The sequence below is a fragment of the Stenella coeruleoalba genome, assembly GCF_951394435.1.
Source record: "Stenella coeruleoalba genome assembly, chromosome: 2".
Lineage (NCBI taxonomy): Eukaryota > Metazoa > Chordata > Mammalia > Artiodactyla > Delphinidae > Stenella > Stenella coeruleoalba.
The window spans coordinates 177,991,833-178,006,947 of NC_137147.1; the positions used below are offsets into that span (position 1 = coordinate 177,991,833).

General features: G+C 41.5%; 1 protein-coding gene across 5 annotated transcripts in view; it reads left to right on the top strand.

Moving 5' to 3' along the window:
- Nucleotides 1-15,115, top strand: part of STAM (signal transducing adaptor molecule) — a 92,444-nt gene that overhangs the window by 49,686 nt on the left and 27,643 nt on the right. For all 5 annotated transcript variants that reach the window (XR_013827066.1, XR_013827067.1, XR_013827068.1 and 2 more), the window contains exons 12-13: nucleotides 481-634; nucleotides 2,463-2,635. Coding sequence is in view for 1 of the 5 variants with exons in the window: in XM_079912728.1 (XP_079768854.1) it covers nucleotides 481-634; nucleotides 2,463-2,635 (327 nt within the window). In the remaining 4 variants the exon portion in view is untranslated. The remainder of the gene's footprint in view (nucleotides 1-480; nucleotides 635-2,462; nucleotides 2,636-15,115) is intronic.

A 15,115-nucleotide genomic window follows, 5' to 3' on the forward strand; every position in this document is an offset into this window, starting at 1 on the left:
TTTATTTTATTTTCATTTTAAAGATATGCCCGTTCTCATTCACTTGTTTTCTACTTGATGTGGGAATTAAAATTAGACCCATCTGCCCCCACTCCTGCTTTTAAATGAGGATTTATTTGACTTTCATTATGTTAGTCTGTTTTAAAAATAAGGGTTAACTATTATAATCATATTTGCTGTAAGCGGCATCATCAGGGCCCACACATGACCCATCTGTTATTAATGAGGGAAACCTGGATATTTGAGGTAAAGTCAAGTACAATAAGCTAGAGTCCTTCCAGCACAGCACCTAAATCTGAAACAGTTTTGGTTGCCTTGGAGCTAAACTATAGGATATTTTTTTTTTCATTACAAGGTTAAATTTTTAATAATGTCTACTTACACCACTCTTTGCCATTTTTGCTATTTTGATGCATCTTATTATTTAGAACATTATATCATTTAAATAGCAGTTATGTGTCACATTATTGTATATTTCAGAAAACATTCAGAACTCTCAGAGCTCAATGTTAAAGTGATGGAGGCCCTGTCCTTGTACACCAAGTTAATGAATGAAGATCCAATGTATTCCATGTATGCAAAATTACAGAATCAGCAGTATTATATTCAGTCATCTGGTGTTTCTGGTTCTCAGGTAAGCTTTTAAAAATGCAAGTATTTCATTTTAAATTCTCAAATATATTTGAGATTATTTGGAATAGCTGTGTTTTTGTAAAAAGTGAAACTTTCTAAAAGTGATGTTTGGAGTAAAAATAAAGTTAAAAAGATTTTTTCACTTGACATACTACACATTTGTAGTATGCTAGCTATAATAATAGTTCTTGTTCTAAAAAATTATTTTTCTGCAGGGGTGCACATCAATCACTGTCAAGCTTTAAAAAAAAAAAAACAGATACTTTGACTCTACCCAGACCTATTGAATCCAGGCATGAGGCCCAAACATCTGTATATTTTTAAAGCTTCATATCTAATTATCTAGTTAAGAACTACAATTTTTGTCTGTCTGAGTAAAATTTCTAATTATTACTAAATTCTTGTGAGTATCTACCATTTTCAGTTTTATAGTGACTTTCTTTAATCTGCATTTTTTCCATTCCTTTACATGAGAATGTGTGTAATGCAACAGAGAGCGCTTTTTCCTCTCGTCATGCCCAGCAACTATTTCAAGAGCCCATTTCCCACAAACTCACTAAGTTCAGGGTATAGGGAGTAGTTAGTTAGACACAGCATTTTATCCATGTAGGGTAGCATAAACTTTGTGCAGATGAATTTTTTTTTGACGCAGTCCACTTCTGGAGTGAGGGGCCAGAACCCTGGAGAAGAGCAGCCAGGCCTGAGAAACGTGAGGCTGGATGACACCTACCCATGAGTCTTGATGCCAGTGTGAGCCAGCAGACAAAGAGAAACCCTTCACGTTCAATTCGCAAAGTACAAACAGTTGTATTTGTGAGGACTGGACTAGCTGCGTCCATAATGAAGACCTTTTGGATTCTGTGTGTAGTGAGTCTCGTGTGGCTTAACACAGCCTTCAGATGATTGTTGTTTTGTTTCCTGATGAGTGTGTTACTGTCCTAACAGCTGCTACAAGTCTCACTCCCTGGACAGTGGAGTTCTGTTTTCAAACATGTGAAATGGAAGGATCTAATGGATACTACAGAAAATTAGAATATTATGTGTGTTTAAGATTCGGGGGGCACTTAAGACTAATCTCTTTAGCTTAAAACAAGTATAGTTTTTAGGTGCAGGGGTACGCAAACAGTGGCCCAAGGGCAAAGTCCAGCCTCCCACCTCTTTTTTAAAATCAATTTTTACTGGAACACAGCTGTTCTCATTCGTTTCTCCATCGTTGCTGGCTGCTTTCTCTATGGGCAGAGCCCAGTAGTTTCAACAGAGCGCACATGGCCCACAAAGCCCACCCCATTTACTGTCTGGGCCCTGGACAAAGAAGTCTGCTGACCTTGCTTTAGGAAGATAGCTTGCTCTATGTTCAGTAAGCTGTAACTTAGGAGATACATCTCTGTGTAGATGCCTAGAAACAAATGCAGACTGTTGCTGTAATGCAGTGAATTCAAACACACTTCTTCAGCATTTGGGGGTTCATTTTAGGGAGATACAGTATCAACGTGGAAAGAGGGATTATATTAGTATAAAATTTCAAGGTAAGTTTCTTTACTGCTTCTGTACGGAGACAGACACGAGTTTAGCTAATGTTTCCCTAAAAACAAAAATCATCAGAAGCCCACTTCACTGAAAAGCACTTTTTAAAACGCCTGTCGTAAAGCAACTGTACCCCAATTAAAAATAAATAAATAAAATCTACATAAAAAAATAAAATAAAATGCCTGTCACCAGAAGGAACTCAGAAAACCATTTCAGAGATGTAATCGTTGCTCTTTTGTAAGTGAATGCATGCCTGTTGAAATCCGAGGGACCCTAATGTGTTTTGTCTCTGACTGTCCTAGGTGTACCCGGGCCCTCCTCAAAGCGGTGCCTACCTGGTCGCAGGGAGCGCGCAGCTGAGCCAGCCCCAGAGCTACAGCCTTCCCCCAGAGCAGCTGTCTTCTCTCAGCCAAGGAGCCGTGCTGCCTGCCAGCCCAGCCCTTCCTAGTCAGCAGGCTCAGGCTTCCTACCCCAAGTAATGTGATCATTGGCTCTTGTTTGCTTTTAGTGTTGTTAAAACTCTCAGGTGCCCTTGGTCGTCTGTAATCATAAAAAATGGATAAGAAAAATCCAGGGTAGGTGTCATCACTGATGCCAGACGGTCAGCCCCGTCTGTGGTGGCAGGTGGGTTCTGTAGGAACCCCCTGCAGTGCTGCAGTCCTAGCCAGCATGCCAGCCCTCTGTCCTGTTGAGTTCTTGAACTGCTGTATTCTGGTTTTAGCTTTGTGTTTTTTATATTCCTTCCATCATAATTTCTTTTGTTTTAATCTGAGTCTGTGATAATATTTGTTAAGAACTTCAATGTAACTTAAATTTATTTTGATAACTATAATTTAATGCTTTACACAGATTTCACATAAAAGCTGAATGTTCCTGTGGTTATTATTTTAGAATTTATAGTTCTGGGCTGTCTCTTAAAGACAAATATTCCCTTCTTTTTACCCTGTGTGGGAATTTAGTATATATCACAGCACGATAAACCACATGAAAAGAGACAGTACAAGAAGCTGTACGCCCCTGTGGTTCATGGGGCGAGTAGCTGAGTATGAAACGACAGGCCCATTGTTCTGGTCATTTACTTAGAATGCCCCTATCATGTAAATGATTATATTTATATAATCATATATTCATAATTTATAAATGCCTTTTCTACTTCAGTGGGCATCTAAGCGGAAGTCGTCACTTTGGATCGAATAGGTAGGCTTAAGAATTCAGCAGTGTGTAACTCCAGAGGTCATGATGTTCTGACTCACAGCAGGAGTTTCTTGGTGGCACAGGTACAATTTCTAGGGACCTTTCCATCAATGTTGGAGTTGCCCAGAATGCTCCCATACTGCCCTCACTATTGTATTGTTCATCCTCCAAAGAGTCACACTCTGGGGATGCTTGGGGATTGTCAAACATGATTTTGTGGTCACATCTCGTATTCTGAAGTGACCTTAAGAAGGATGGTGATGCGGAAGCCTGTTACAGGCATCAAACAGCAGCAACACGAAAACAGCGCCCCCTACTGGGTCATGTAGCTTAGGAAAAAGTTAGCTCTAACTCTGTTTGTCCAAGGACTTCTGTTTCTTTTCTTTTCTTTTTTTTTAAGTCTCAGTTTGGTAAAAAGCGAATACCCTTACATAGAAATTGGTAGGGAGCAACTATTAGGAGAGTAACATGCTGCTTTAAAATTAGATCAAAGTGAGTAGAGGTAGGTATTGCTGAGAAGTTAGCCAGTGTACTCGAGTAGTATGTATAGGAACCTCTCAGATACTTTAGTATTAGCCAGAAGTGCCGCCTCTGTCCCAGCTAGTCCTCTGTTACCATGTCACATGCTGCTCTGGATGTTTCATTACTGGAGATTACTTGGGATCCATTCTTAGTTCAGAGCCTTGAGGAATTATCCTTGTAAGTGAGATTCTCTGTTGGGAGGTTCTTAAACCGTGACGTGCTGTAGAGCCAGAGCACCTTGCCCCTGTTTGCTGGGGGCTGCTCTGTCCTCTTCTGCCATTTGGATGCGAGACCCCCGTGCAGGACCCGCGCTGTGTTCCAGGGCCTGGCTACTGACGTGCTGTAGCTGTAAATGTCACCTCTCCAGAAACACGAGCACATTTCAATAGGTGCTTTTTGCAGAGCATTTCCTTGAAACGTGTAGCCCTCTTCGCTGGGCTAATTGCTGCTTGTTCTTCAGCTCTTAGCTTAGCTTCGTCTTTACTAGAAGCTTGTCTTGCCTTTGCACCTCGCCAGCACTGTTCCTCCTCTGATGCTGTCTCAGGCCCCCAGCACCTCGTGTTATCGTGTCGTCCTCTGTATCTCCACTAAACTGTCATATCTTGAGAGCTGGAGCGGCAGCTTTCACCTTTAGAGCCACACTATGTAGCACAGAGTTTTACACCTGGTAGGAACTCAGTAAATATTTGATGGTAATTTCAAGGGCTGTGTTAGGCCAGTGAGATATATGTTTCAATACCTTGAAAAGGCTTCACACAGGCTTTGAGGCAATTTTTTTTTTTTTTTTTTTTTTTGTGGTACGCGGGCCTCTCATTGTTGTGGCCTTTCCCGTTGCGGAGCACAGGCTCTGGACGCTCAGGCTCAGCGGCCATGGCTCACGGGCCCAGCCGCTCCGCAGCATGTGGGATCTTCCCGGATCAGGGCACGAACCCGTGTCCCCTGCATCGGCAGGCGGACTCTCAACCACTGCGCCACCAGGGAAGCCCAAGGAGGAATTCTTTCCCCCCTGCCGTTTTTGGTAGGCAGGTTTTTTCATGTCCCTCAGTTTGTATCTAGGAGGCAATTTCTTATTCTTTTACATAGAATTTTGGCTTTAGGGTGGTCACTTTTCCAGACTTCTGTCACCCTAGGGTGATATTGCTGATAACTGGGGATGGTGGTACTGATACAGTTTTCTAGACCTACCTGAGTGATGGTGGCCACGATGATACTAAGGTGACCAAAGCTACGTATTTACTTGTTGGTTATTTCATTTTACATCTGTTAAACAGATGTTTTCTGTGTCTGAGTTTGACGTTGTAGGTATAAGTGAGATCATACGGTATTTGTCCTTCTCTGTCACAGGGGCAAGGTTTCCTTCTTTCTCACGGCTGAATACTATTCATGTGTGTGTGTATCTCTATCTCTGCCTCACACCTTCTTTACCCATTTATCCCTTGACGGACCCTTAACTTTTCCCGTTTCTTGGCTATTGTGAGTAATGCTGCAATGAACATAGGAATGCAGATACCTCTTTGAGATCCTGATTTCAGTTCCTTTGGATATATGCCCAGAAGCAGCATTGCTGGATCATATGGTAGCTCTATTTTTAATTTTTTGAGGAACCTCCATACTGTTTTCCATACTGACTGTACCAACACTGCATAGATGTTCTCTTTTCTCTACATCTTCGCCAGCAGTCCTTACTTCCGGTGTTTTTGATCATAGCCAGTGCAACAGGTGTGAGGTGATACCGTGTGGTTTTGATTTTATTTTTCTGGTGGATAGTGATGTTGAGCGCCTTTTCATGTGCCTGTTGGCCATTTGTATGTCTTCTTTGGAAAAATGTTTATTCAGGTCCTCTGCCCATTTTTTAATCAGGTTGTTAAGTTGGTTTTCTTATAACATCTTTATTGGAGTATAATTGCTTTCCATTGTTATGTTAGTTGCTGCTGTATAACAAAGTGAATCAGCTATAAGTATACATCTATCCCCATATCCCCTCCCTCTTGTATCTCCCTCCCACTGTCCCTATTCCACACCTCTGGGTGGTCACAAAGCACCGAGCTGATATTCCTGTGCTATGCAGCTGCTTCCCATTAGCTATTTTACATTTGGTAGTGTATATATGTCCATGCAACTCTCTCACTTCGTCCCAGCTTACCCTTCCCCCACCCCATGCCCTCAAGTCCATTCTCTACGTCTGCGTCTTTATTCCTGTCCTGCCCCTAGGTTCTTTAGAACCTTTTTTTTTTTTCAGGGTTCCACGTATATGTGTTAGCATACGGTATTAGTTTTTCTCTTTCTGACTTCACTCTGTATGACAGACTCTAGGTCCATCCACCTCACTACAAATAACTCAATTTCATCCCTTTTTATGGCTGAGCAATATTCCATTGTATACATGTGCCACATCTTCTTTATCCATTCATCTGTTGATGGACACTTAGGTTGCTTCCATGTCCTAGCTATTGTAAATAGTGCTGCAATGAACATAGTGATACATGGCTGTTTTTGAATTATGGTTTTCTCACGGTATATTCCCAGGAGTGGGATTGCTGGGTCATATGGTAGTTCTATTTTTAGTTTTCTAAGGAACCTCCATACTGTTCTCCATAGTGGCTGTATCAATTTACATTCCCACCAACAGTGCAAGAGGGTTCTCTTTACACCCTCTCCAGCATTTATTGTTTGTAGATTTTTGGTGATGGCCATTCTGACTGGTGTGAGGTGATACCTCATTGTAGTTTTGATTTGCATTTCTCTAGTAATTAGTGATGTTGAGTATCCTTTCGTGTGTTTGTTGGCAATCTGTATATCTTCTTTGGAGAAATGTCTATTTAGGTCTTCTGCCCATTTTTGGATTGGGTTGTTTGTTTTTTTGATATTGAGCTGCATGAGCTGCTTGTATATTTTAGAGATTAATTCTTTGTCAGTTGCTTCATTGACAAATATTTTCTCCCATTCTGAGGGTTGTCTTTTTGTCTTGGTTATGGTTTCCTTTCATGTGCAAAAGCTTTTAAGTTTCATTAGGTCCCATTTGTTTATTTTTGTTTTTATTTCCATTTCTCTACGAGGTGGGTCAAAAAGGATCTTGCTGTGATTTATGTCATAGAGTGTTCTGCCTATGTTTTCCTCTAAGAGTCTTATAGTGTCTGGCCTTATATTTAGGTCTTTAATCCATTTTGAGTTTATTTTTGTGTATGGTGTTAAGGAGTGTTCTACTTTCATTCTTTTACATGTAGCTGTCCAGTTTTCCCAGCACTACTTATTGAAGAGGCTGTCTTTTCTCCATTGTATATTTTTGCCTCCTTTATCAAAGATAAGGTGACCATATGTGTGTGGGTTTATCTCTGGGCTTTACTTTCTGTTCCATTGATCTATATTGTGCCAGTACCATACTGCATTGATTACTGTAGCTTTGCAGTATAGTAATTGAAGTCGGGGAGCCTGATACTTGCAGCTCCGTTTTTCTTTCTCAAGGTTGCTTTGGCTCTTCGGGGCCTTTTGTGTTTCCATACAAATTGTGAAATTTTTGTTCTAGTTCTGTGAAAAATGCCATTGGTAGTTTGATAGGGATTGCATTGAATCTGTAAATTGCTTTGGTTAGTATACTCATTTTCACAATGTTGATTCTTCCAATCCAAGAACATGCTATATCTCTCCATCTGTTTGTATTATCTTTAATTTCTTTCATCAGTGTCTTATACTTTTCTGAGTACAGGTCTTTTGTCTCCTTAGGTAGGTTTATTCCTAGGTATTATATTCTTTTTGTTGCAATGGTAAATGGGAGTGTTTCCTTAATTTCCCTTCAGATTTTTCATCATTAGTGTATAGGAATGCAAGAGATTTTGGTGCATTAATTTTGTATTCTGCTATTCTACCAAATTCATTGATTAGCTCTAGTAGTTTTCTGGTAGCATCTTTAGGATTCTCTATGTATACTACCATCTCATTTGAAAACAGTGACAGTTTTACTTCTTTTCCAGTTTGGATTCCTTTTATTTCTTTTTCTTTTCTGATTGCTGTGGCTAAAACTTCCAAAACTATGTTGAATAACAGTGGTGAGAGTGGGCAACGTTGTCTTGTTCCTAATCTTAGTGGAAATGGTTTCAGTTTTTCACCACTGAGAATGATGTTGCCTATGGGTTTGTCATATATGCCTTTATTATGTTGAGGTACGTTCCCTATATGCCTACTTTCTGCAGAGTTTTTATCATAAATAGGTATTGCATTTTGTCGAAAGCTTCTTCTGCATCTATTGAGATGATCATATGGTTTCTATCCTTCAGTTTGTTAATATGGTGTATCACATTGATTGATTTGCATATACTGAAGAACCCTTGCATTCCTGGGATAAACCCCACTTGATCATGGTGTATGATCCTTTTAATGTGCTGCTGGATTCTGTTTGCTAGTATTTTGTTGAGTATTTTTGCATCTATGTTCATCAGAGATATTGGCCTGTAGTTTTCTTTTTTTGTGACATCTTTGTCTGGTTTTGGTATCAGGGTGATGATGGCCTTGTAGAATGAGTTTGGGAATGTTCCTTCCTCTGCTATATTTTGGAAGAGTTTGAGGTGGATAGCTGTTAGCTGTTCTCTAAATGTTTGATAGAATTCGCCTGTGAAGCCATCTGGTCCTGGGCATTAGTTTGTTGGAAGATTTTTAATCACAGCTTCAATTTCAGTGGTTGTGATTGGTCTGCTTATATTTTCTCTTTTTTCCTGGTTCAGTCTCGGAAGGTTGTGCTTTACTAAGAATTTGTCCATTTCTTCCAGATTGTTTTATTGGCATATAGTTGCTTGTAGTAAGCTCTTATAATCCTTTCTATTTCTGCAGTGTCAGTTGTTATTTCTCCATTTTGATTTCTAATTCTGTTGATTTGAGTCTTCTGCCTTTTTATCTTGGTAGTCTGGCTAATGGTTTATCAATTTTGTTTATCTTCTCAAAAACCAGCTTTTAGTTTTATTGATCTTTGTTATCGTTTTCTTCATTTGTTTTACATTTTTTTCTGATCTGATCTTTGTGATTTCTTTCCTTCTTCTGACTTTGGGTTTTTTTTGTTCTTTTCTAATTGCTTTAGGTGTAAGGTTAGATTGTTTATTTGAGATGTTTCTTGTTTCTTGAGGTAGGACTGTATTGCTATAAATATCCCTCATAGAACTGCTTTTGCTGCATCCCATAGGTTTTGGACCGTCATGTTTTCATTATCATTTGTTTCTAGGTATATTTTGATTTCCTCTTTGATTTCTTCAGTGTTTTCTTGCTTATTAAGTCGTGTATTGTTTAGCCTCCATGTGTTTGTATTTTTTACAGATTTTTTTCCTGTAATTGATATCTAAGGTCATAGCATTGTGGTCAGAAATGACACTTGATACGATTTCACTTTTCTTAAATTTACCAAGGCTTGATTTGTGACCCAAGCTATGATCTATCCTGGAGAATGTTCCGTGAGCACTTGGGAAGGAAGTGTGTTAGTTTTTGGATGGAATGTCCTATAAATATCAATTAAGTCCATCTTGTTTAATGTATCATTTAAATCTTGTGTTTCCTTATTTATTTTCATTTTGTTTGATCTGTCCCTTGGTGAAAGTAGGGTGTTAAAGTCCCGTACTATGATTGTGTTACTGTCGATTTCCCCTTTTATGGCTGTTAGCATTTGCCTTATGTATTGAGGTGCTCTCATGTTGGGTGCATAAATATTTACAATTGTTATATCTTCTTGCATTGATCCCTTGATCATTATGTAGTGTCCTTCTCTGTCTCTTGTAATAGTCTTTATTTTAAAATCTATTTTGTCTGATATGAGAATTGCTACTGCAGCTTTCTTTTGATTTCCATTTGCATGGAATATCTTTTTCCATCCCCTCACTTTCAGTCTGTATGTGTCCCTAGGTCTGAAGTGGGTCTCTTGTAGACAGCATATATATGGGTCTTATTTTTGGATCCATTCAGCCAGTCTATTTCTTTTGGTTGGAGTATGTAATCCATTTACATTTAAGGTAATTATCAATATGTTTTCTTCCTATTACTGTTTTCTTAATTGTTTTGGGTTTGTTATTGTAGGTCTTTTCCTTCTCTTGTGTTTCCTGCCTAGAGAAGTTCCTTTAGATTTGTTTTAAAGCTGGTTTGGTGGTGCTGAATTCTCTTCTTTTGCTTGTCTGGAAAGGTTTTAATTTCTCCTTCGAATCTGAATGAGATCCTTGCTGGGTAGAGTAATCTTGGTGTAGGTTCTTCCCTTTCATCACTGTAAATATGCCCTGCCACTCCCTTCTGGCTTTCAGAGTTTCTGCTGAAAGATCAGCTGTTAACCTTATGGGGATTCCCTTATATGTTGTTGTTTTTCCCTTGCTGCTTTTAATATTTTTTCTTTGTATTTAATTTTTGATAGTTTGATTAATATGTGTCTTGGTGTGTTTCTCCTTGGATTTATCCTGTATGGGACTCTCTGCACTTCCTGGACTTGATTGACTATTTCCTCTCCCATATTAGGGTAGTTTTCAACTATAATGTTTTCAAATATTTTCTCAGTCCCTTTCTCTTTCTCTTCTTCTTCTGGGACCCCTGTAATTTGAATGTTGGTGCATTTAATGTTGTTCCAGAGGTCTCTGAGACTGTCCTTAATTCTTTTCAATCTTTTTTCTTTATTCTGCTCTGTGGCAGTGTTATTTCCACTATTTTATCTTCCAGGTCACTTATCCGTCCTTCTGCCTCAGTTATTCTGCTATTGATTCCTTCTAGAGGATTTTTAATTTCATTTATTGTGTTATTCATCATTGTTTGCTGTTTCGTTCTCCTAGGTCCTTGTTAAATGTTTCTTGTACTTTCTCCATTCTATTTCCAAGATTTTGGATCATATTTACTATCATTACTCTGAATTCTTTTTCAGGTAGACTGCATATTCCCTCTTCATTTGTTTGGTCTGGTGGTTTTTTACCTCGGTCCTTCATCTGCTTCATATTTCTTGTCTCCCCATTTTGCTTAACTTACTGTGTTTGGGGTCTCCTTTTCACAGGCTGCAGGTTTGTAGTTCCCATTGTTTTTGGTGTCTGCCCCCAGTGGGTAAGGTTGGTTCAGTGGCTTGTGTAGGCTTCCTGGTGGAGGGGCCTGGTGCCTGTGTTCTGCAGGATGAGGCTGATATTGTCTTTCTGGTGGGCAGGTCCACATCTGGTGGTGTGTTTTTGGGTGTCTGTGAACTCAGTATGATTTTAGGCAGCCTCTCTGCTAATGGATGGGGTTATGTTCCTGTCTTGCTAGTTGTTTGGCATAGGGGTGTCCAGCACTGAAGCTTGCTGGTCCTTGAGTGCATCTGGGTCTTAATGTTGAGATGGAGATCTCTGGGAGAGCTCTCACTGGTTGACATTACGTGGGGCTGGGGGGTCTCTGGTGGACCAATCTCCTGAACTCAGCTCTCCCACCTCAGAGGCTTAGGCCTGACACCCGGCTGGAACACCAAGACCCTGTCAGCCACATGGCTCAGAAGAAAAGGGAGGAAAAAAAACAAAGAAGGAAAAAAAATTACAATAAATAAAGTTATTAAAATAAAAAAAATATTAAAATAAAGAAATAAAGTAATAAAAAAGAAAGGAAGAGAGCCCCCAAACCAATAAACAAATCCACCAATCATAACAAACACTAAAAAGTAAACTAAAATAAACATATAAATCAGAAACTAGTCAGTTGCATACAGCAAACCCCAAGTCTGCAGTTTCTCCCAAAGTCCATTGCCTCAATTTGGGATGGTTCGTTGTCTGTTCAGGTATTCCACAGATGCAGGTACATCAGGTTGATCGTGGAGCTTTAATCCGCTGCTCCTGAGGCTGCTGGCAGAGATTTCCCTTTCTCTTCTTTGTTCGCACAGCTCCTGGGATTCAGCTTTGGATTTGGTCCCACCTCTGTGTGTAGGTCACCGGAGGTCGTCTGTTCTTCGCTCAGACAGGACGGGGTTAAAGGAGCCGCTGATTTGGGGGCTCTGGCTCACTCAGGCCGGGGGGAGGGAGGGGCACGGAGTGCGGGGCGAGCCTGCGGCGGCAGAGGCCAGCGTGACGTTGCACCAGCCTAAGGCGCGCCGTGTGGTCTCCCAGGGAAGTTGTCCCTGGATCACGGGACCCTGGCAGTGGCGGGCTGCACAGGCTCCTGGGAGGGAGGTGTGGATACTGACCTGTGCTCGCACACAGGCTTCTTGGTGGCGGCAGCAGCAGCCTTAGCGTCTCATGCCCGTCTCTGGGGTCTGTGCTGATCGCCGCAGCTCGCGCTCATCTCTGGAGCTCGTTTAGGCGGTGCTCTGAATTCCCCTCCCCTTGTGCACCCCGAAACAATGGTCTCTTGCCTCTTAGGCAGTTCCAGACTTTTTCCAGAGTCCCTCCCTGCTAGCTGTGGCGCACTAGCCCCCTTCAGGCTGTGCTCACGCACCCAACCCCAATCCTCTCCCTGAGATCTGCCCTCCGAAGCTGGAGCCTCAGCTCCCAGCCCCGCCCGCCCCGGCGGGGGAGCAGACAAGCCTCTCCGGCTGGTGAGTGCTGGTCGGCACCGATCCTCTGTGCGGGAATCTCTCCGCTTTGCCCTCCGCACCCCTGTGGCTGCGCTCTCCTCCGCGGCTCTGAAGCTTCCTCCCTCCCCAGCCCCCATCTCCACCAGAGAAGGGGCTTCTAGTGTGTGGAAACTTTTCCTCCTTCACAGCTCCCTCCCAGTGGTGCAGGTCCCGTCCCTATTCTTTTGTCTCTGTTTATTCTTTTTTCTTCTGCCCTACCCAGGTATGTGGGGAGTTGGTTGCCTTTTGGGAGGTCTGAGGTCTTCTACCAGCATTCAGTAGGTGTTCTGTAGGAGTTGTTTCACATGTAGGTGTATTTCTGATGTATTTGTGGGGAGGAAGGTGATGTCCACGTCTTACTCCTCCGCCATCTTGAAGGTCCTCCTGAATTCTCCTGGATGGCTCCAACAAGGATGGTTCCCAGGGTAGTTTCTTGTGGCAGAAAGAATTCAGAGACAGAGGGGGAGGTCAAGAAAACAAAGTGATGATTTATTTAAGCGATGGATTTTTGGTTTTTTTGCCATTGAATTGTATGAGTTCTTTATGTATTTTGGATATTTACTCCTTACCAGATAATGTGATTTGCAAATATTTTCTCCCATTTCATAGGTTGCCTTTTGGTTTTGTTGATGGTTTTCTTTGCTGTGCAGAAGCGTTTTAGTTTGATGTAGTCCCACTTACTGATTTTTGCTTTTGTTGCTTGTGTTTTTGCTGTGTATTCAGGAAACCGCAGCCGAGACTAGTCTCAACAACCTTTTTCCCCTGTCTTTTCTTCTAGGATTTTTACAGTTTCAGGTCTTAAATTTAAGTTTTTATTCCATTTCAAGTTTATTTTCGTGTGCGGTGTAAGACAGGGGACCTTTTTCATTCCTCTGCGTGTGGTTATCCGGTTCTCCCAGCGCCGTTTGTTGAGGAGACTATCCTTTCCCCACTGAGTATTCTTGGCTCCCTTGGCAGATACTAGTTGACCATTGATTTGGAGTTTCTGAGCCTCAAGGCTCTTAGGGGCTAATGGAGGCAAACACACACAAAGTATGTTGTTACAACACAAATTACAAATAAAGGTATGTGCAGAGTGCTTGAGGAGCCTCAGGGTTCAGGGAAGACTTCCAAGAAAAATATGCTCTTAAGACTGGAGGAAAAAGTAAGAATGATTGTCTGTCATGGACAAAGATGTGGGTCTCATGCTTTTGTTTACCTGACATGCTGTGAAATGCATGGTACCCATGGAATGGATGAAATGGGGAGCAGTGAAAACGCACGGTGCATGTTGGGCGTTACCAGTGGTGCAGTGTTACTAAAGGGTTAAAGTCTCTGGGGGAGAGGTGAGAGAGACGCTTGGACTTATTGACAAGGATAATGGATGGTCCGAGATACCGTGTTAAGGAGCTTGGGTCTTGTCTGGGAAAGCCCGTAAAGAGCTTCAGATGGTGATAGTGTTGATGGATTCATAGGGACTAGATTAGGAGCTGGTGGGCTAGTATATTAGGCAAGAAATGATGAGTGTCTAACTACAAGATAGGGATGAGAAAAGGGTTATTTAGAGATGAGCAAACGATTGCCTATGGGTAACACGGTGGGGAGATAGTGCAGAGCAGAGATATGAGAGAATTGCTGGGTTTTAACCTTTGAACAACTGGGTGGATGGTAGAACTTTTAAGTTGAGATAAGGAATATAGTACAAAGTGGGAATGATTACAGTGATAGCTAGCATTTATGGGGTAGTAAAAGCACTAGGTGTCGTGCTGTATGCTTTATGTGTATTAACTCATGGACGGTAATAAGCCATGAAGTAGCTACACTATTATCCCCACTTTATAGATGAGAAAATTGAGGCAGGGAGCAACGGCTAAGGTCCCATTTAGCTAAGATACAAAACTAGGCATTTTGGCACCAGAGCTTAGCACTTAGTCTCAACATGATAACAATAGCATTGTTGTGACCCTTATCGATGTGACCAATAGCGTGAAACCTGAGTTCTTGTAATACTTTATATTTCACAACACAACACTTGTGGAATGATAATGGGTGATGCCTTTAAGCATGACTTACGTGGTTACATTAGTTGGTGGAATATAGTAGCAAATGACTATCTGTTATAATAGTGAATTGGTTTAATTTGTGCAAAGTACAAGAGTATTGGATTTACCAACATTGATTTATAAACAATCTAGGAATTGAAGAAAAGTTTAAAAATAGGCAGTATTTTGAAAATTTTAGGCAATTGCCCATTGTATAGCTTGTTTTACATTTTTCACAGAGAGGTGGGGGGGAAATCTGCTTGTTAAAGCTCTTCGTATTTCTCTTTGTATCCTGGTGTCTTACACATAGTGGAAACTCGACTGTCAGGTTGGGGATGGGAAGAGAGGAAGCCGAGACATGAATCAAGACAGCTCGAAGGAGTTCTGGTCGGTGGGATGGGAATCCATGCACAGTGGGGGGCACCTTGCACAGGAGCACACTGGCAGGTGGTCGGTCCCAGCAGGAGGCGAGGCAGGATGTAGCCGTGGGTGCAGACAGTGGGTAAATGTGTTAGTGGGAGTAGATAGAAGGTCTCTGTTGTTTGCTTCTCTGTTTTCAGGGAATAAGACAAAGGAGGATATCAGGTCTTCATCTCCCCTAGTCTTCCAGCACTGCTCTTAGGGACCAGCCATTTCCGTGCGGCCAGACCCAGTGGTCACTTCCTTTTTGAAATACTTTCTTCACTTGGCCGTGACCGTGCTCTCT